The 21,046-nt window shown below is 42.6% G+C and overlaps 1 protein-coding gene across 2 annotated transcripts; it reads right to left on the bottom strand.

The window, feature by feature from the left end:
* Positions 1-260: 260 nt before the first annotated feature.
* On the bottom strand, positions 261-10,056 carry lfng (LFNG O-fucosylpeptide 3-beta-N-acetylglucosaminyltransferase). 2 transcript variants are annotated; one of them, XM_030735967.1, is made up of 9 exons: positions 9,528-10,056; positions 3,405-3,453; positions 3,082-3,184; positions 2,849-3,002; positions 2,661-2,746; positions 2,292-2,457; positions 2,100-2,185; positions 1,924-2,002; positions 261-730 (listed from the first exon to the last, which is right to left on the bottom strand). In XM_030735967.1, the coding sequence occupies exons 1-8, from the start codon at positions 9,936-9,938 to the stop codon at positions 1,936-1,938; spliced, it is 1,122 nt and encodes a 373-aa protein (XP_030591827.1). In that variant the 5' UTR covers positions 9,939-10,056; the 3' UTR covers positions 261-730; positions 1,924-1,935. The 2 variants fall into 2 exon arrangements, with proteins under 2 accessions (XP_030591827.1, XP_030591826.1); XM_030735966.1 differs by lacking the exon at positions 261-730 and having other exon boundaries at positions 1,266-2,002.
* Positions 10,057-21,046: the final 10,990 nt, after the last annotated feature.

The following is a 21,046-nucleotide window of genomic DNA, read 5'->3' on the forward strand; positions in this document are numbered from 1 at the left end:
ATAGGTCTTTAACATGCCAGCTCCTTTCTACAAAGTCTGTGTAACATCCAGATGCGGCAACGTGAAAATCATCATCATCATCATCCTGTCTCCTGCACACTCTGCTAAGGCTGTTTCCACACCTAAATCAAACCCTTTCCTGTGAGATATCATCTGAAACAGGCTTTCTTTTATTGTGTGCCGCTCCTGAGAAAGGACAACTGCGGAAAATATCCCAAAGCGAATCTCAGTGTCGTCCAGAGTTCACGAGTGACAAAGGCTTTTGTTACAAGATTTAATGTTTGATTTAAGCTCAAGTATCAATAAAGCACCAAATATTACAAATGGGATTAATGTGAGCATTAAGTGTAACATCTTAAGCTTGCAAGACAGTCAAATAAAAACATTACCAAAAATGTAAAGTTTCTCAGTGGTTATGCACTTTTATTCAGAGTTTTAGGTCCCGCCGTGGGTCCCATGGTAGTTAATACCAGGATCAGCTCATAATCCCTGAGAAGCCAGTTATTGGGAATGAACTGGTCAAACTCTCCAGATACTGGAGAATAAAACACCACAGTCATTTAGCACAGTTTAAAGCAGGTCAAAAAAATATTCAGGTCATTAAAAGTGTATGTAAACCACAAAGGGGAAATTACATTCTAAGCACAGGCAATCACTACTTATTTAAACAAAGGCACAGTACACAATACTGTAATCAAGATGTATAGCGTAGCCCAATATGGGTGAGAAATGGCACAGAGGAAACAGACGCCTCCATGAGAAAACACTGATGTTGCTTTCACCTCGCAAGCCTCAACAGTAACCAGCTGATGTTATGTGTAAATAAGGAACATTCATATTGACAATAACACAGAGGCTCAACAGTCTTTTGTGCAAAATATTATAGACTGTGGCTCAGTTTACCCACGAGGATCTCCTTTCAGTGCCACTGATTCAAACTGTTCTTGCTTTTCTTCTTCAAATGGCACTCGTTAATCTAAAAGCCAGTAATTTTTCACTGTAGTACCTTTCAGAGGTGAGGAGCAAACATCAGCTCATTTGCAACACAGCTGTGCAATATTTTTAAAAAAAAAAAGAACAAAAAAAAAAACAAGACTTGTCAAAGCATTGCAAAGGTGACTGTAACCCCAAATCAAAATCTCTACCGCTCATTACTTTTCCTTGATTGTAACTAATGCAAGGAGTGTTATTAAATACATCAAAACGAGTAAAAGTTGAGATTTTGAGGGGCTATTTTTTTTTGTTAGTTTGGTTACAAATCTGAAGTATATCATTAGAGGACGTAAACTAGGTCAGTTCATGAAAAAAAAAAAAAAACTATGAGAAAGAGAAAAGTGCTTTGTCCTGATACACCTCAGATTGGGTCACCAAAGGATGCATTTGGAAATTTGCCAACTGCCAGCTCAAGTTATGGGGGAAATAACACTGTTCATTTAAAAGCACAAAGTCTTCATATTAGAGCAAATGTCCGGAGTCATCTGAGGCAAAAGAAATGCACAAAAAAAGACCCAAACAAGGCCTACAAGCATAGACTTGAAGGGCTCTACATTTTAAAAAGCAAAAAAGGTGTTAATGTAAAGCTGGCAGAAGGCTTGAATATAAGACAATACATTCTATGAGAATAGCAGATACATTTACAAGCAACATATACATCACAACGCTCAACTGATTGCCTGCAAAGCTTAACGATGAAAGCTACTTCCTGCTGAGAGCCAAAAGTCCTCTGCCCAAGTATTACAGGATGGGGTTCTGGCTCCAGAAAGGAAGGAAGAGTCCCGAGGTGGGCCGCACAGCAGCCCAGTAAAACTATTAAAGACCATGCAATACTGCAGCAAGAAAACAGCAGCCACATGGTCTAATACCAAACACTGGTCCCCACGAGCCTTTCAGATACCGAGGCAAGACGGGGACGAGGATGAGAAAGGAGCGGTCGCCCTAATAGGCAACCAGAGGGGGACACCATGGGGTGTCTGGGTACAGGAGACAGTGCACAGACTTGAACCTGGAGGACAGAAAAAAAAAAAAAAAACAGATTTAGATGTGTGTTGAAAATGTGCTTAAATTGATGAGTCTTGTAATTAAGGAGAACAGCTTCTCACCTTGATGGATCCTCCTCAACAGGAAAAGCCCCTTTTAAATTGATGATATTGCTCTTGTTTTCGAACATCCCATAACTGAGAGTGATCTGGAAGAAAAAGAACAGCAAAAACATGAACACCACGTTCACGCTGATTTGTGATTTCCTGGAGGAAGCAGCACGTATTAAGAAAGACGTCCCGTAAGCCTCTCACCTGCTTGTGAATCTCAGATCTGGACACCTGTTGCAGGTTTTCCAAGTGGGAGTGGAACAGGTTGCTGCGGGTCAGTGGGACCCCAAGAACCGACTCGATAATGTAGCCGATGGTGCAGTCATCTGGAAGACGGATCTTCTCTGCTGTGTTCATGAAGTGACCACCACTGAAAAAATAATAAGATATATGATCAGTGCAAAAACCTACTGCAGGCCAGTGTGCTGCACTGCACTCATTTCATCTGTTTTGTATTCATGCATGAGGCAATTTTTTTTGCCCTTATTATCTTTGTACTGAAACTAATCATTTGTACTGAGAGTAATTAAATGCAAATGCAATCTTAGTGCAGCAGAGTAATAAACATATTACCTGGCCCATGGGCTCATCTTCAGCGCCAGACCCCGACTTACACAGAAACCTGCTCCTCCTGTAGCAAACCAGAAATTCACTGGTTTCTATAAAAGGAGAAAGAAAGGTTATTAACACTATCATCTGGCAAGTTGTCTCAAATATTGCTGAAATATCTCTGCAAATAGCAACAGCATTCTTCAACATACCATCTTATTGTCACCCAGCCTTTCGGTGGCCTCTATGGGCCGGTCCAAACTGGGTTTGCCGATGTACATGTCCTGAGTGTGGGGGTACTGAGACAGGTGCTTCACCAGAGCCCGAACATTCACGTAATTGTCATCATCTACGTGACAAAACCACCTAAGAAACAGAAGAGTTATTAGATCCAAAAGACACTGAGGCTAATGCATCAGTCAGCATTTTAAAAAGCAATGCCTACTTTTTCCCGGACTCGATGAACTTGTCATATTCCACCGCCATCTTGCAAGACAGGGCTTGTCGGCTGTGTGCCGCGGAGCAATTGGTGTTAATTGCATGACTCCCTGTGGCAGCAACGGAGATAAAGAGTTACAGTTGAAAACATAAGACATGGCATCATCAAAGAAGCATCTGTGTTTTCCAGTGGCATCTTTCACAGAGTCGAGAAGCTCAGAGCTAAATTTGTATGGCTTTTAAAGGATGATTTGGTTTCTCATAGATGGCCCCTTTCTCAAACAAAATGCATCTTTGTTGCCAACTTTACACTTCCCTCATAAAACTTACCAATTTTTTTCTTCAGCTCATCATCTTCTCCGTCTGTGAAGATGTACGTCTGTAAACAAACAAGGGAAATTACAGATAAGGGGACTCGGTCTTAAGAGCTACAAAATTATGGCTACTATGGCTGATCATGTGAAATAGTCACACGATCATATTCAGCAGTGTGTTCAAAGTCTCTCTCCGTCGCATCCAGCTGGTGTGATTAGCATCAATCAGCGTTGCTTTTATGTAGTGGAAAACACATTGAGTTAAACAGCCCCCTGCTCTAATAAAGGCCTTTTGTCCTGCATTTTACTCTCACCATGGCAACTATGCAGCCACCCCAAAGCATCCTAGACAAACAACAAAGGAGGAGGCAGACTGTCCACCTCCCACACACAACCCATTCATGTATCACATCCCCTGGCTGAGACCCTTCGCTCTGCTGGACCTGCTGCCGAGCTTCAAAATGATAAAACAGTGGCATAAAGTCTCTTTGTATTTACAGCTGTATGACTGACAGACACAAAATGTCAGAAGAATTAAAAGCACCGGCTTGCCTGCGCTTGTTAAATGTAGCAATTAGTCATAAAAGGAGTGACAAACAAAGGACACCTTACAGGAACACACTTAAAGGGAGCAGGGAGAGATTAGACTCCTCTCTATGATAACTCACAGTGAGCAGGTGCAAGCTGCTGAATAGCGGTGATGAAAAGGCAGCCAGCCCCGGGCTTTGTAACCGCCAGCGGTCTGTTTACTCTTCACCTCAGGTGAGGCAGCACCTGCCGAACACCACACTACCTTATCTACGCCACGTGTCTCTACACGCCAGGTCATGCTGCCTTAACCCTCACTGACAGATCGCTTTGCATGTAGTCCTCATTCCCGTGAGTTCACCACCCTGCTGCTGAGCAACAGCAACTTGTGATGTGCATCCACAAGCAGGCCAGTGACTTTACTGGAATTAAAGGAACGATCAGTTGCTCCGGTTTACTTTTTTCCAACACAAAGCGAGGCTGCTCAAGCAGTTTGTGGAACAAATTCTGAGCAGATGTTGCTCAACGCTGAAGCCATGAGCCTGTATTTGTTTAGGGAACAGTGGTGGTTTCACTGGTGAAGGGATCAGAGGCTGGCGCTGTTTGCTTTAAAGCTCGTTCAATAGACAGCCTAATCACTGAGGCAGCTGCCAGAGCTGCCTGGGTACTGACAGAGAGAGGAGGAGGGCGGATGGAGGAGCGGTGGTGGATTCTCAGTGCTGATTAGTAAATCGAAAACCGTGTGTGGCCATTCACCCCCTTTTCACCTCCTGTCCTGCCTCCTCCTCCTCCTCAATCCCCCAACCCCCCCAAAGGGCCACATACATAGCCAGAGCCTCTTGAATAGAACAATGCTATGAGTTTTCATGCTGGGTAAAGTCTCCACTGGGTAAACTCTCAAAGCGTTTGCCAGCATTTGCATACAGCTGCAGGAGTTAACCAAAGAGAAACCTCCCAGTGAAGATTTTTCTTCCATCATTGTTTCTGAAACTTAAAAGAACAGTTACTTTCATGGAATACTAATTCAAACACAAAGAATGCGAGAGAGAAGAGATGGCCGTGTGCAAAGCAGAGATAAGAGGCGAGAGGGCGTGGGGTGAGGAGGAGAGCGGCACTGCGCGCCTGATCACAGGAAGGTCTGGCACGGCCCTGTCTGAGCTGAACGTGGTGCCTGGCTGGCTGTCTCCAGCTCCACAGGAAGGAAGGGCACCGGGCTCCCTTCTTTCCATCAACCACCTCCACCCCGACCACTTCCCCCCCCTTTCTGTCCCAGCCTTTCAAAGCCATTTCAGCACTTTTTGTGTGGACTAATAATTTTGTCAAACATCCCACAGGAGCATTAGAATCAGTGGGGCAGTGATTTGGTAATAGATAAGTAGATGGCATGAAATGTATGCATTTGTTGATTTCACAAATCCACAGTTGCAGATTAACAGCAGGATTTCCTACTGAAAGACATCCACTTTCTGACCACTTGTATTTTATTTCTTTACACTGAAGCCACTTGATTAACTGAACTGCAGCTCCAAGTATTTTTTTTTTCTAAATGTTAAAAGATCTCATTGTTGGAGGGCTGGCTAATTATCATACGCTTAAGAGAGGAATGCATGGCACACCACCGTGAAGATGTCAGTGCCAGCTGTCCAGACACTAGAAAATAAATTTATGCTCTGAAAAAAAAAAAAAAATTAAAACCGCAAGCGGTGATATCGGGCCCTCGCACTCCGCGCGCGTCGCCCCGTGGCGCTCGTCGACCCGTGCCGCACTCGGAGGTTTTGTGATCGTGATGGGTCTCTAGAAAGTTGAATTCTTTTATAGGAAAAGGTATCTTTTGCTCTCGGCATAGACGCAATGGAATATTTGGGGGTGTGGTCACGGCTCCAGCATGCAAAATAGGGCATGGGTCTGATTGACTTTTTTGATGGGCTGTTTGTCTAGATGATGTGGAGCCAATTTGGTCTCACTGGGTGAAATGCCCTAGGAGGAGTTCATTCAAATAGCAGGCCTGAAAATGGCAAAAATTGACACTTTCAATTGAAGATGCTGGACTTCCTGTAGGGTTTGGAGTATGGCTCCAAGAGACTTTTTTGTATGTCTTAGGATGTTACATGAGTGTGCAAAATTTCAGAGCTGTAGATAAAATGTAACTCAGGGGCTAGCTAAAAAACATGGTATATTATGATATTTAAAGCTGCCAGTAGGGGGCGCTCTAACGTTTATGGACTTTATGCATATCAATGTGTTCAGGGCAGGAGGCTTATCAAATAGATGAGGATTTTGTAAGGAATGGTGAAAGATATTTCATGTATTTCAGAGCAAAACTAATTCTGTGGACGGTCATACAAATTTTCATTTGCTTCTGTAGGGGGCGCTATTGCGCCTACAGTCTTGAATCTGTAGTTATGGATTCAGCCTGGGTGTGTACATGAGTGATTAAATTTTCAGCCTGATCAGACAAAGCATGTGCGAACAAGTGCACAAACAATTTTGGTGGTGAGGGAGAAAAACAAAGGCCAAATTTAATGGCCTGGTGTGACAAGGCCGTTTAATATTTTGTAAAGATTTCCACAATATTTGATGGGCTACTTGTGTAGATGATCTGGAGCCAATTTGGTGTCAGTGGGTGAAATGCCCTAGGACGAGTTCGTTCAAATAGCAGGCGTGGAAATCGCAAAAATTGACACCTTCAATTGAAGATGGCCGACTTCCTGTAGGGTTTGGGGTATGGGTCCAAGAGACTTTTTTGTACGTCTTAGTATGTTACATGAGCCTGTACATTTTCATACATGTAGATAAAACGTAGCTCCGGGGCTACTCAAAAAACATGCTATTTTAAGATATTCCGAGCTGCCACTAGGCGGCGCTCTAACGTTTATGGACTTTATGCATATGAATGTGTTCAGGGCAGCATGCTTATCACACCACTGAAGTTTGAGCCAGATTGGGCAAGTTGGCTTTGAGTTACAGCCATTTTTGTGTTCATGGCGAATCATCGAACTTTGCCGTCCCATAAGGGTCACGCCCTTTTGTCAAAAAGTCACAGTTTTGAAAACACAGTAAGTCCAACTTCTTAAGGCTTTCCAGGTGAAATTTGAGATGGTTCTGCTAAACCACCTTGGAGCTGGACCTCCAAGTGTAAAATATGACATTTCCTGTTCCCACTAGGTGGCGCTGCGACTGATATTAAATATTGTCATATGTATGTGTTCAGGGGGGCACCCTCATCCTACTGGAGAAGTTTGATGCACATTGGATCATGTAGGTATGAATGAGAGGCAATCAAAATTTCATGGCGAATGATCAAAGTTCAAAGGGGCATAAGGACCCCTCCCCCTTGGCAAAAACTCACCATTTTCGAGATTTAGATTCCCCTGGGGGTGTAGGTTAGACAAACCAAATATGAAGATGATAACGTCTAAAACCTCTGAGTTATTAGAAAAAGTGTGAGGGCTGCAAATCGCCAAATTTGCATAATTAATTCAAAATAGCGGACTTCCTGTTGGGTTTAGGGCATGGCTCCAAGAGGATTTTTTGTGCGCCTGGACATGATATACATGTGTATGAAGTTTCATTCATGTACGTGAAACACAGCGGTGGGGCTCCAGTTTAGGGGGCGCTAGCGAGCCATTTGGGCGCGCCCTTGCCCGAGCCCATTAAAATACTTAAATTTTCACCAGGTGTGACGCATGTGCAAAGTTTCATGAGTTTTTGAATATGATAAAGCCCCCAAAAAGCCAATTCATTTGCCTGAATAATAATAATAAAAATAAAAAAAATAATAATAATAATAATAAAAAAAAAAAAAAAAAAAAAAAAAAAATAATAAACGAAGCAATTACAATAGGGCCTTCGCACAGTTCGTGCTCGGGCCCTAAAAAAAGACGCTCCTATGTGCCAGATTTCCAGACCAGCTCAGGAAAGGGAGAAAATGAATAGGATGGTTAGGATTTCAAATTTAAACTTGAAATCCCAGCTAGTGAGTGGCTTTCTTTTTCAAAAGCATTTATTAGATGTAGAGGGTAACCGCTTGCATCAAGATCCCAACAAGCTGGATTTCCAAAAGTGTTATTTATGCTCTGAATGGGCTCAAAGATTAAGAAGGCCACTGGCACTATTGTGTCAACAAAGCTATCACTGAGCTAATCTACCCACCGTGTTCTCACAGAAACCCCACCAGATCTCACACTGAGCAGATAACACAACAGAGAAGCAATTAAAGCCCCCCAATAATTGACTTGGTTATACAGAAATAATATGTTTATCCCTTGTGTCTGAAGCTGTATCAGTGATGCAAACCCCACAGATGTCCATCAGCTGAGCGTGAGAATCAAATCTGATCACAGAGGATGGCCATATGTACATGGTGGGAACTCAGAGCATCCTGTGGCTGGCATTAAGGCCGTCCTTTGTGCTGTCCCCCCTGACCACCTGGCACCCCTTCTCTAGGAACTCCCTCTTTCATTGTGGTGCTCAGTCTGTCCTTTTTGTCCATGCAGCCACCTACCAGCTGCCTGCCTATCAGCCCTGCTGTTAATTCTGTCAAATGGGTTAACTAGCATCATCTACTGCAATAATTGCAACCAATTAGCAGAAATTATTTCCATCTAAGCAGCTGTTGCAGAGCATGGTTTGGTCTACTCCACCTAAGCTTTACTCTTTTTCACAGATGTGGACACAGTGATTGTGGCAGTCTATTATTATTAGAAACCCTGACATCAAACAGACCCCCCCCCTAAACTTTACTGATGCTTGAGATGAAAAAGAGAAAACCTTTATGCAGCAATGGCCGAAACAAATTATAACGACTTCAGCAAAAGCACATGTGAGGTGTAGGATAAAATCACTTTGACTAGCTACTGTTTCCTCAAAATGAAAGCCTCGTCATTGTGCACCCTCTAAAGGAGCTTGGTTTTCAAGGACACATTTTCATACTCAGCGTGCTCCTTCCCAGCATAAGCCAGCCTATAGCTGCACCCTTTTGTCCCAGGCATCCCCTTAACGAAGCCCCCGTTTTCCCATCCCTCCAGTAAGCTTGACCCAGACTCAGCTCCCACGTTCCCATGGAGAGAGGGGAGACAAGGGGCTGGAAAAGCTTTTCTTCCCCCATCAGAAAGAGGCTTTGTTAGCCCTGGAAGGGGGACAGCGCTGGAGTCGGTGCTGTGAAGCATCCATTGCACCAGGGGCATTCACAGGGACACCCCAAAAGAGGGGGGATAATAGAGAGTGGGGAGAGAGGGGGGTTTGAAAAAGGGGAGAAGAGGGAGTCCTGAAACTGCTCCCTCCGTTCTCAGGGACATCACTCAGAGGAGAATAAAAAGTGACAGAGCAGAGGAAATTCAGCACGGTTAACAGGGGTTGTGTGGCCATTTCAGTATGTCATCTGGTGACAAGGGGAACAATACAGCACTGTAAACAGCGATCAAACAGGCATCACCTGCATGTGTACACTAAGCTTATTGTTCAAGTCTGCAGCACAGACCCGGCAACAATGACATAAGCCTCAAATAATTATCTCAAATCCTAACTTTCAGCATGTGCGTGCTCAGTGTTTTGATAAAAAGCTGAAAATGCACACGAAATGGTAAGGATTCATGTTGCACTTTTCATTCACCTGTTGCACGTTTCTGGAGATCCATGTCTCCAGAAGCAGATTCAGCCTGGACTGGTGGAACTTCTTGGTGGTCTTCACAGCGATGAAGATGTCATCCGCGCTGATGTTCTCAGCTGGCGGGGGGTCAGCGGACGAGTGTGCGGGCTTCTCCACCTCCCTCCGTCCCCGGGTCAGTTTGGTGAAGTACGACGAGAATCCTTTCTTATCCTGTGCGCTCCCGGGCGGTGCGCTCCGCTCCTCCTCCGGCGTGGCATCTTGGAGAAGAGAGCGCGTACCGATGTCCAGTTCGCTCGTTACCTCGCTCACCTGAACCCGGTGATGCTGCACAGCAACCAGGAGCAGCAGCAGCAGGCAGAGGCATGCTGTGCAGGCTACCGAGATTGCGGTCTTCTTTCCATTATTTTTCAACATGATTAAACTTAAATACGACTAAAACCTATGAAGCGGCGCGACGAACTTCCAAAGCAAAGTCCATATGGTTTTTCTTTTCTCAATAAAACTCAAAAGGATAAACACACAGTCTACAGGAGTGCATAGCTATTAATACAAGAGCGAGAGTTTACAAGGGAAATATATAAGCTTCGATACTGGCCACGCCCCATGGGAGGCCCGTGAATCTAGCATTCAGCCAATGATGCAGCATTTGGAGCGTGTATGCATGCGTGTGTGTGTGTGTGTGTGTGTGTTTGTGCGTGAGTGCAGCCTTTTACAAATCATCAAAGTAAGCGTTTGACTTAAGTAAAACAAAATTGCAGCTGGTCACGAAGAAAGGTGTGGTTCAAACTGCACCTGCAGAAGAACCGCATCATCTCCACAATGCTGTGACTCATCTGGTGATAAAAAGAGTTTGTTCTCTGGGCTGAAATCACGCTTATTCTTTTTTTTTTTTTTTTTAAGGTGAAGCTATTTGAATTCACCCGAGTGTGAGCGGGGTGTTCACCAGACAAACAGGCTCCATTGTTCTCCATTGACCTTGCGAGGGCTCTAAACAGTTGGCCATTCCTGAACACTTGCTATTCAAATTTTGGCTCTCGCAACTGAGTGCTTTCTTGTGCTGGGATGCTGACCAAAAGAGATCCAGTTAGACCAACATGCAGCTGGTAGACCCTCAATAATCCGCAGCAACCGTCAGGTCAATCATATGCATATATTATTATCATTATGTTATCATGGGATTATTAACAACATCCAAATTAGGATGAAAATCTACACAGATCATAATGATAGCAATAACCAGTGAGCTGACACGGTGTCCCAAAGAGTACATCAGGGGAGGCATCAGGAAAAGAATCAGCCGCACTCTCCCAAGTCTGAAGTCTGCGTCTCTGCTTGACTCTGTCTTCTGTCTTGACAGCAGCTGCAGTACCAGTACAAGAAATTAAATTAGTCTTTCCAAGGCATTTGCACAAGAAAAACCTATTTTCCACTGCAGGTGTTTCATTATGTCTAATTCTGGGATGTGCAAGACATAAGTTACCTCTCCGCTCTGCTGCTCCAGACTAGACTCTTTGTCCACCTTTTAACAGTGAGCACAGAAAGACTTAAAAGAAAGTATAAGAAACCAGACAGAAGGGGCTGTCTCTGTGGCCTTCATTTTTCTTCAGTCAAATACCTCTTTCTGCTGGGCTTGCAGGGATTTCTTCCAGCTAAGGAAACAGTTTATTGCCTTTTAGATTTGTGAAACAATGTCAGTTGTTAAAATGGCAAGTCAAAAGTCTCTACGGTCTTAGAAGCCTCTGCTCCCCTTCCCTCCTCCCTCTCGGCTCAGTTGATTTCAGCAATTTGAAACGCTTTCAGATGCCTTTCCTACACCTCTTCTTTGACCTCTCCATCTAACGTTACTGCTGAATACCAGTGATATTAAACCCAGTTTCTTCAGATGAGCCCACTTCCTCACCACAGTGACCACAAACCCACAAATAAACACGCAGCGTATTTAATTTTCCCTTTGAAGCCATCGGCCTGTTAGGGGATCTGAGCCCAGACCATAAAATTAAAGGGTTGCTATTTATAGGTCTTCTATTTCCAAAGGAGATTGCATGTGATACACACAGCAGGTAAAGAATCACAGGATGAACTGGGACAAAATTATCATTCAATCTCAGAACTGTCCGGAAGACATCACACCAATTATCACTTGTTAATCACCGAATCCACAAAAACCCGAAAACACACTCAGCTCTGCCGGCTATAACCTGATAATCTACATATTGATCCAATGAGTTAGAACCAAAAAAATAAATAAAACAATAAAATAAAACGGAACATAGAAGACGTGAGCCCAAGGCAAAATTTTTTTTCCATTTATATTACATTTCCATGTGTTTGGCAGTCCTGAGGATGGTCCCATGAATGTTGCTGCTTTTTGAACCCTTTGTTTATTCATGAATATTTGAGTTTCAGTCTTCCATGGTGTACTCCATGTTGCCGCAGTGCAGAGTCTGAAGTCATTTTCACACATGAAGTCCCGACAGTGTCAGCAGACCAGGTCAGGACATTGTTTGAAGTTGCCCTTTCTCATGCACAATCCACTCTGAATGCATTCTCATTATTGGCAATGCTCCATTTGGACTACTAGGTAGTCAGTAGCCCTATGAAGGGAGGAGATGAACTTTTGATAAATTCTTTATAAGACACTGTAATTTTGTTATAACCTGATTCAGTATTCATTTTGCCAGGGAATATTCCAAGGAATACTTGTGTTACTACAACTGTGCTTCACTTGCCATTCACTTTGGAGAAGTGAGTTGCATTGCATGTGCTTACTAACACTTTTTTATGACTTTACTATAAATGCTAAATAGGGAGACATATAGTAAAAACATGCCAAGTTTGATTAATTTCTATTAATTGCTGAATTGATCAAACAAATCAAATGGTGTTTGCAAAGAAGCACGAATATTAGCAGACTTCCCAGTATGCAGTGCAATGTTTCAGATACGGCGCAGTGTCTAATTTTAAAAACACTACCCACCGTGGAGAGTAGTATTGAGTACCCTGTCCAAGTGTGAATGAAGTCTATAAAAAAGGACAAATGGAATAACACTGCACTGAGATGGGAGCTGAGTGGTGGGATCAGTCTTCAGTTCTGTTTATTTTCCCATCGTGGACACACTATCTCTGATGGGATTACAGGTCACACCAGAAGTGAGAGCCAGGGGACTGGCCGTCTGCCTCAGATCTCGGTTTCAGTTTCCCTCCTCACGCTACATTAGAGGAAACTCTCCAAAGACCACGGCTGAGAATGCTTCAGCTGCTTTGAGAGGCGTAAATATGACCCATTTTTATTGATCTACAGAGAGAGTTCCCATAAGTCTGAAAGCAGCTCCTTCAGGTGAACACAATGGAACAATGAAACAGAATATAATACCAGATTTTAGCTCAGATAGAGGAAGCAAATATTCCCGTGATACATAAGCCTACTGTGTTATGGTAGAAGTATTCAGGTAGTTTAAGTTTACGTGAAGAAATATTGACTTTTTGTGTAAAATTTGTTGCACTTTGGTTGATCCTTTTTTTTCATGAAATATCAGCCCTGTTGAGTTTGATCACTTTTTGTGATATGCTAGTCTGTTTTCACAACACTATGTATTTCTCTAAATTATACAAAACCACGTATTGTTACTGGAAACAAGATATTCAGTGGAAACACTTGAATCTCAATAAACTTAGGGGACCACTAAATGCTGATAAAAGGTGAATTATTTGCCTCATCAGACCCTTCCTTCTCAATCAAGTATGTGAGCTGCTGCAGAGGGAGTTTACATAGTCTATCTTTGCAGTTGCACAGCTTCATGTTTGTTTGCCATCATGTTGAGTGTACTTAACTTTTGATTTTTATTTGGAGAGTGAATCAGTAGCAATACATTTTTTTCTTGGATAAATTCAAAAAGAAAAAAAAAAAAGCTCAGCACCCTGAGCCAAAAGAATGATCCAGTGAAAACAGGAAACTCACTGCTGGTAGCGGATTTTAAAGTTCCCCACACCCCCCCGGCATATTTGTTCCCGTCACACTCTCCTCTTTAGCACTACAGCTATTTGCATAACTGTTCAGACCTGACGGTCACCCCCTGCTCCTGCCCTACTTCCAGTCCGTCAGCCTAATGTTTCCCAGCCCTTTGTCTTTGTGACAGGTCTTGTTCTGGGAGCATCAAATGATCAACACATTAAACAGGGAGGACTCTTGTCTAGTCTGATCTGGTCTTCTGCCTCACAACTGAGGCTCAAAACTGAAATGCATTTAGTGGGATGGTCCAAATGTCATGGTTTCCTACTTGTTGTTTCACCAGTGTTCCAGGAGGGCTTTATGTTGTTGTGGAACACGAAGAGTTGCAGAGATATGATCTGTGTGTGTATTGTGGTGGAAGAATAGGACTGTGGGATCTGATACTGTGGAAATGACAGGGCAGTCTGATGTGTCAGACTCTCACGGGACGGCAGACACAGTGGAGAGAGTCTCTGGTGGGAAAGTGCTGAGGTTTCACTCCGAGAGTGTTGTGTGGGTGTTATACGTATTGTGTCATTTGTCTTTTTATTTCCAAAAGAAGATCAGAGTGGCTGAGGACTTGTGGATTTAATGCTTACAGCCTCAGTGAAAAGGTTACAGTTTAAAATGGGAGCCAACTGGAACCATGTTAAGTTAAAAACAACTGTTTCTGTTTCCCACAGTCTGGAACTGGATGAGGACTTAAAAGTGCAGCTTTCTGCTTTGTGATTTCTCAGTGTTTAACTCCTTCCTGATAGACGGGGGTATAGCTCAGTGGTAGAGCATTTGATTCCAGATCAACTGGTCTCCAGTTCAAATACTGATCCTCTTATGCAGCATGACTCATTGAAGTATTGCACAGGGTAGTATTTGACAAAGTAACTTTCATCTCGCTCCAAATAGGTGTTGAGTATTCAGTCATGTGGATGTGTGTGACTTGATGTAAAGAAAAGAGAATGAATGACGATAACAGGAAACCACAATAAACCAAAGCAATCATTTCAAGACTCACTGGCTGGGCCATTGAAAAGCCAAGGCTTTACAGATGTTGAGGTTCATGTGAGATTTAAGTTACTGAGCATCTTAAAAACCTTTATTTTTAACCAGGAAGTGAAACTCTTGATATTTAAATTCTCTTCTGCAATGACGGGAGTCACCAGATCTCTCAGAGAAAACCCACCCAAGCATGGGGAAGAAAATCCTAACTTCACACAAGGGCCCTGCCTGGGATTCTTTTACTGTGAAGCAACAGTGCTAACCACTGAAGCCAAGTGATGCCAGCTGACAGAGCAGTATTAACATCCAAATCAAACTCTTGCCCGAAGACTTTTATGGGTCCTTCTTTCCGGTGGCTGTGCGACCAAATAAAAACTCCCTTTTGATCTCACACTCGCAGAGGGTTCTGTCATTTGAGCTTTTAGCCAAACCTCTGCTATCTCCTTTCACAGGCCTTTGGGCTTTGTGGTTCCTCCATGCAGGCTGAAAGGAAATTACCACTAAACAGTTGTCATCAGGGAAACCTTAATATCTCTAAGATGCCTTTTCACAATATTCACCTCTGATACTGCAATCGCTCACACAGAGCAATGGCAGACATCTTTACGTTATTCTACATCTGTTATTGTTTATGACTTAATGAATGTTTGCTCTGCAACCAGAAGTCTATTAGCAACTAGAAAGAATAAATACCCCGCTTTCAATTTCACAGTCTACAAGGATTCAGTCTTTAACATGTTGTTTTTAAGACTCATGAGAATTTTAGTTCATGTTTTTGCAAAGCAGAGCAGCAAAGTTCAGGCTTTTTGTTTACCAGGAGTGAACTGTACAGGGAGCAGGGTGATGTGCAGCAACATGAGGGGCTGGGCAAAATAAGGAGCCATGACAATGAAAAGCAGATGTGACTGTTGGGCAGTGAAATGACTTTGTTGCCATGTGAAAACAGTAGACAGTGCGGGAAATTGCAGATAATTGTTGAAGACACTTGAAGCAGTAGCTGGTTGAAAACTAACGTAATGCTTGTAGGACATGTTTTTTTCTCTGCAAAGCTCAGGCTCACAAACTTCATCTTAATGATTGGCTACTGTCCTTAAAGTAGTGTTTACATAGCTTTCTTTACACGTTAGATAATAGCATTTTTAGGACTACAGAATCACTTATTTAATCCATAGAAAAACTGTGTTAAGACAACAGTTGAGTGGAAACTTCAGAAAATTACTGGTCCTGTCCAAAAAAATGACATATTTCCCTCTGTAAAATGCACAAATTCACAAGTCTTAATATAGATAAGCACATGAGAAATTAAAAAAAAAGAAAGTCACATACCTGTTTTGTCTTAGTTGTGATCCAGGAGTTGTCATTTTCTCATAATTGTTATAATTTTGTAAGCTCTTTTAGTTCCATGATCTGATAATATCCATTAATATCAGGGAGCTGGTATGAAATGTCAGCCAGAGGATGAAGCTTATAGTAATAAGGCCAAGTAGGGGTTGCCACATGGCATAATATGAACATGCCACCTGTCAGGAAATCCTGTATGATCATGGATCCCACAAACACACACTTTCCTCCCAGACTGGCCACCGTGGTCAGAGGAGGGAATTTTGTTCTGTTTGTGACTGGGATTAATTCCTGGCACCATCACTGGTTCAACTCCAGCCGGGAAACAAGAGCAGCTTCCATCCCACAGGGCAGCGGTTTATCTCCTGTTGTGGGTCCAACTGGGCTGATCCTCTCATATTAAATGGATTAGCTGAGGGCTTGTTCTACTGTCATTAGGGCTGCAGAATTTGGACATTTTTTTCCCCCAATAACATTAAAAACAGTGAATTTAAATCATGGATTTGTAAAGTTTCTGTGCACCCTGTGCTCTTTTCTTTGAAGTATTTCTCCAGCCTAGTGTCAGAAACATGATTCTCACCTGATCTCCCTAAGTATCAGTCGTGTTTAGCTCCTGTAGTATCCGTGGGAAACTGCAGCATTAGTGCTGCTTACAAGCCTTTTGATTTCCCGTGGGAGACATCCACGACAGAAGCAGGTTACTTTGGCAGCCAAATGCTCCATGGGATCGAACAGATCATTTTACAGAAATCAGAAAAAAACAGGTATTCACGAAACACTGTACACATCTCTTTTTTTTGATGCACACTGCACAAAAACACACCAAGAATGTCCATTTTCTGGAAGACTGCACTTTAAATACAGATCGCCTGCTTGTAAATCTCTGACAGTCTTTGAGTAGATGCCTGAAAGGTGCTCCTCATTGTCTGTACACTTTTATACTAATCTCCTTCAGAAGACAGCTGACTGAACCACCCTCACGGGTTTCCATACCGGCGCCACTCTGATCACACAGTTTAATAGGAGGCCATGTCTGACCGAGCTGAGATCAAGCTCACCACAAAAAGCCCTGACCCTGGAACAGCCCAGAATCCCTGCTCCAGGACCAGGCTCTTTCTGCCTGTTTTGGGCCAACACTGTTAACATGATCTTTACAGTGTTCTTGCTGCAGTGAGGAATTTGTGTCGCTTGACAAAAGGCAGAGAGCATGCATATTGTTTTTGGCCTTCTTACTGTAATGATGGAAACAGTTTGTTAAAAGTTCCCCATTATTACTTCGCTTTTTGAACTTCCATGTGCAAAATGATGCATGTGCAGTTTTTAAGGGTTGGATTCTAAATGATGACAAACCAAAAAACTCAAAGATTCAAATGTGCACAAACTCAGAATAGACTTTCAGCAGAGTAGGGAACGTCTTGTGAATCTCCATATGAAGCCAGGCTTTATACATCCACCGTTTTTCAGTGATTTCGACCACTGAAATGGGATCTCTTTTTTTTTCTTAAATTTTTAGCCAGAGATACTAGTCTGTTATAAGCAAAGAGGAGGAGCGAGGGAACAAAAAAATAGGTTGAACAAGACGAACAAGCATGGAGAAACAGCAGCTTATTTGGTTTTATATTTAATTAATTAAACACGTCGGTTACATATTAGGGAAGTCAGTGCTCAGCAATGATGGAATTGTTAGTTGTGAGTTATCTGACCCAGATTTCTCTCAGTTTTAGTGATCTGCAGTAAACCACCTGCACCTCATCATGGACTATGATGGACCTGCCATCACTAATGTTTGAAGTCCACTCACTGAGGCTACATTTACTTACAGGCCCTTTCCCACAACCTCCAGGCACCCTGGAGGAAGTCATCCATGCATAACTGTGCTCCTTAATCAAAGGCTGAATGTAGAAGTTGTCCCCGAGGTTGGCTGCTATAAGTGCGGCATTAGCAAAGCACATGCTCTCCTTTCAGACGGAAACAATGCTGCCCTTTGTGTCGGTCCACAAGTGTCTATTTTGATTTAAAGGGGGATCTCACAAGTGGATGGACAATGATGAGAGGACTACAGAAACAAAACACAGGATACGTCAAGGACTGCACGCCATCAGAAAATTAACAAGTCCTCCAGCTATAAAACAAAGCATGCTTTACTGCAACATTTAAAAACAGCCACACTCCACCAGATCTGATATCACTGGAGATATTATCAGCTGCCTGATCTGCTGAGTAACAATCTCTGCAGCTGCTTTGGCAGGTTGGATTTATCTGTGTTTTTATCTTGCATGACAGGTTTTATTGGACCAGTTACAGATGTCAAAATAAGAGTTGACTGTGATGAATGGATTAAACAACTGGATCCCTTTACCCTGGAAACAGCAGGAGAAACCTGGCAGGCGAGGCAGCCATGCGTAGCTGATAAATGTACATAGGGAAGTTTATAGGGGTAAAATTCTATCTTCAACTTAAGAAATAAATTGCTGTCTTTATCTTCCTTCCCCCCCTCTTCTGGCCTCTTCACGGCTTTATAAATAGCAATGACCCATCTTTAAATAGGACATTGCTTTGTCTATTGTGTTTCCATGTCTCTGCTGTCCTGATCAGTGATGCTGAAGAAATGCAGTAAACATCCTCTGACCCGACTAACCCAAGACTCCCATTCATAAACTCCCTGTTCGTAATCCTTAGTTACATTAGCAAAGTTTCTGTTTTAAACACAAACTATTGGCCATAAAAGAGGCCCAGTCCAAAGACATGCAGTTACTGGGGTTAGGTTAATTGGTGATTCTAAATTGCCCATAGGTGTGAATGGTTGCTTGTCTCTCTGTGCTGGCCCTGCAACAGGCTGGCGACCTGTCAGGGGTGTATCCTGCCTCTCGCCCTATGACAGCTGGGATAGGCTCCAGCCCCCCCACAGCCCTGAACAGGATAAGTGGAAGAGGATGGATAAATTAATTGTTCCCCATATGATATACAGGTATGTAACCAGCTGTGTAACAAATGAAAACATCCTGTTCAGAAAAGAAGCTTAGTTTATATAATTATCAGGTCCAGTTAATCACAAATAGCTAGGAGAAATCTTAGACAGTATAAAACATGGACGCAGCTTCCGGGTCAGGTAAATGAAGCTGATGCAGGAGGGCTGCAAAGCTGCATTCTGTCTGAAAACCACCAGATGGAGATCGCTGTGATCGCAAAAAGACTTCGGTACTTACGGGATTCAACAGAAAAACCGCTTTATGCCTTGACCTCTGGAAACACGATAAAACTGAGTTTAGGGTCTCAGTCACTCATTTTGAGTCATGTTGAATAAAAAAATTAAATCTAGTTTGAAAATACTGGACAATCTAAGGTTCAAAATGGAAGATTATTTGTGTTATGAAACCACCCATTCATTGGCTAGTTGATAGCCAGTGAATGTGTGGTTTCACAATTAAACCTGCCCCGCCTGATTGCATAATTTTTGTTTTTTGTTTTTTTTTTTACAACCAAGATGGCAAAGGCAGAACCACTCAACTCGAGGCTTCAAAATGGGACTTGAGAAACCAATAGGGTGTCATCACGGTAGATATGTCCATCTTTTTCACTCTTTATGGGAGAAATTAAAAATGCAATCCAAGCCAGGAGGCGCAGTTCATCGTTTAGCCAGATTTAGTTCTTAGAACCATCTGTTTATATACAGTTAGGTTCATAAGTATTTCGACAGTGACACAATTTTTGTAATTTTGCCTCTGTACACCAGTGCAAGTTCACCACTTGGAATCAACTCCTGATCTTTTGTCTGCTGCTGAACTCTAAATAGCGGGGGGGGGGGGGGGGGGGGGTGTCATCTGGTGATTTTAAAGTGAAGCATTTAGTAGCTAAAAAACAGACATATGTTTCCCTTCGGGAGCTGATAGCGACCACATACTGAGAAAGTTACTGTTTGACTTAAATTGGCCACGTAGCCAGAAGAACAACTGCAAGGGAATAATAATGTCCTTCCAGAAGTGCTGGGTATCTAAGGCTGGGATTATACAAACTTGTGAATACACAAGCAGACAGCTGTGGACACCATGACTTGGACTCTGCCTTAAGGGCACATGTGGCTGGTGCATATTAGCATAGTATCTGCACAGACATGGAAGGTTATAGAGGTCTCAGTAGGTTGGGAATTTAACTACTTTGACTTCTTTTCAAATAACATGGATACATAAAGACAAAATGAGCTATATTACAATAGTGCATCATCTCCCCACCACTGCAGTCTCTGATGATGGAAATATTCAGTTGAACTAAGCTTGATGTGTCTGACTCATGTGAATTAAAAAAAATAAATAGCATCAGACAAAATTACGTAATCAAAGAAAACCACAATGCTTCCAGTATTTGTTTAAAAACAGGCACTAGTGCAGCTTTTCTTTTTTGAAAGCTCTCTGGAATCAGGTTCAAATTTGAATTGAACTTGGATATAAATTTTATTTTTGCAAAGTCTCATTTTAAGAAAAAATGTCAGCTTGGATTAGTGTTTTCTCTCATAAAGTAGTTTTCATTGAATTTGCTGAAATGTTAAAGAAAAAGAAAAGTATAAGCAGTAAATAAAACATGCCTAGACATGCCTTCTCCTTTTTAACATGATTAGGCTCAGCATCAGACTGTTTAAGAGTAGTCTTATAAAGGAAGTTTTGGGGCTTGGAGCTGGGGGTGTGCTGGAGTGGTGGCTCCCTATTTTCTCAATGCCCTGCTTTGCATTTTCATTGGAGTGAAGGCCATCTATCAGGAGCCCCTATAGGCCCTTTCAGAGCCAAATAAAAGGATCACTGTGGGCAGACCTGTCTGTGGGTTGCCCAGACATGGGAGACAACAGATGTGTTAAACACAGTCTGCTCCCTCACAAAAAGCCCAGAGAGTTGGGGCTGCATGCTCTCTAATGGAGAAGCAGCTTTATGTTAATTGCTGAATGGAGTCAGTCAAAGGTGCAGTGAGCTTTTGGTGAGCATGTTCAAGGAATCCCACATCATAAAGACGTCCTCATTTCCCTCCACTTTCAGCAAGAAAGCACTACAAAGGAAAGGCCATAAAATTGGTCTGTAACTGAACTGCACCGTTAGATCCTACAAAAACCCACCATGTAACTTTATATGGGTGTAAAACTACAACTGGACTATGTTTCTAAAAGGCTCAGATCAATATGACTTTAAATCAGGGGATATTGCATGGGGCAACA

This window comes from Archocentrus centrarchus, chromosome 8 (assembly GCF_007364275.1).
Source record: "Archocentrus centrarchus isolate MPI-CPG fArcCen1 chromosome 8, fArcCen1, whole genome shotgun sequence".
NCBI lineage: Eukaryota > Metazoa > Chordata > Actinopteri > Cichliformes > Cichlidae > Archocentrus > Archocentrus centrarchus.

Bases quoted from the DNA above. Each gene is read 5' to 3' on its own strand.
- lfng (XM_030735967.1), bottom strand. From the start codon at position 9,938: ATGTTGAAAAATAATGGAAAGAAGACCGCAATCTCGGTAGCCTGCACA. The intron at 3,185-3,404 runs GTAAGTTTTATG...TTGCTGCCACAG, and splicing joins TGAGCTGAAGAAAAAAATTG to GGAGTCATGCAATTAACACC. The intron at 2,003-2,099 runs GTGAGAAGCTGT...TCTGTCCTCCAG, and splicing joins GTTGAGGAGGATCCATCAAG to GTTCAAGTCTGTGCACTGTC.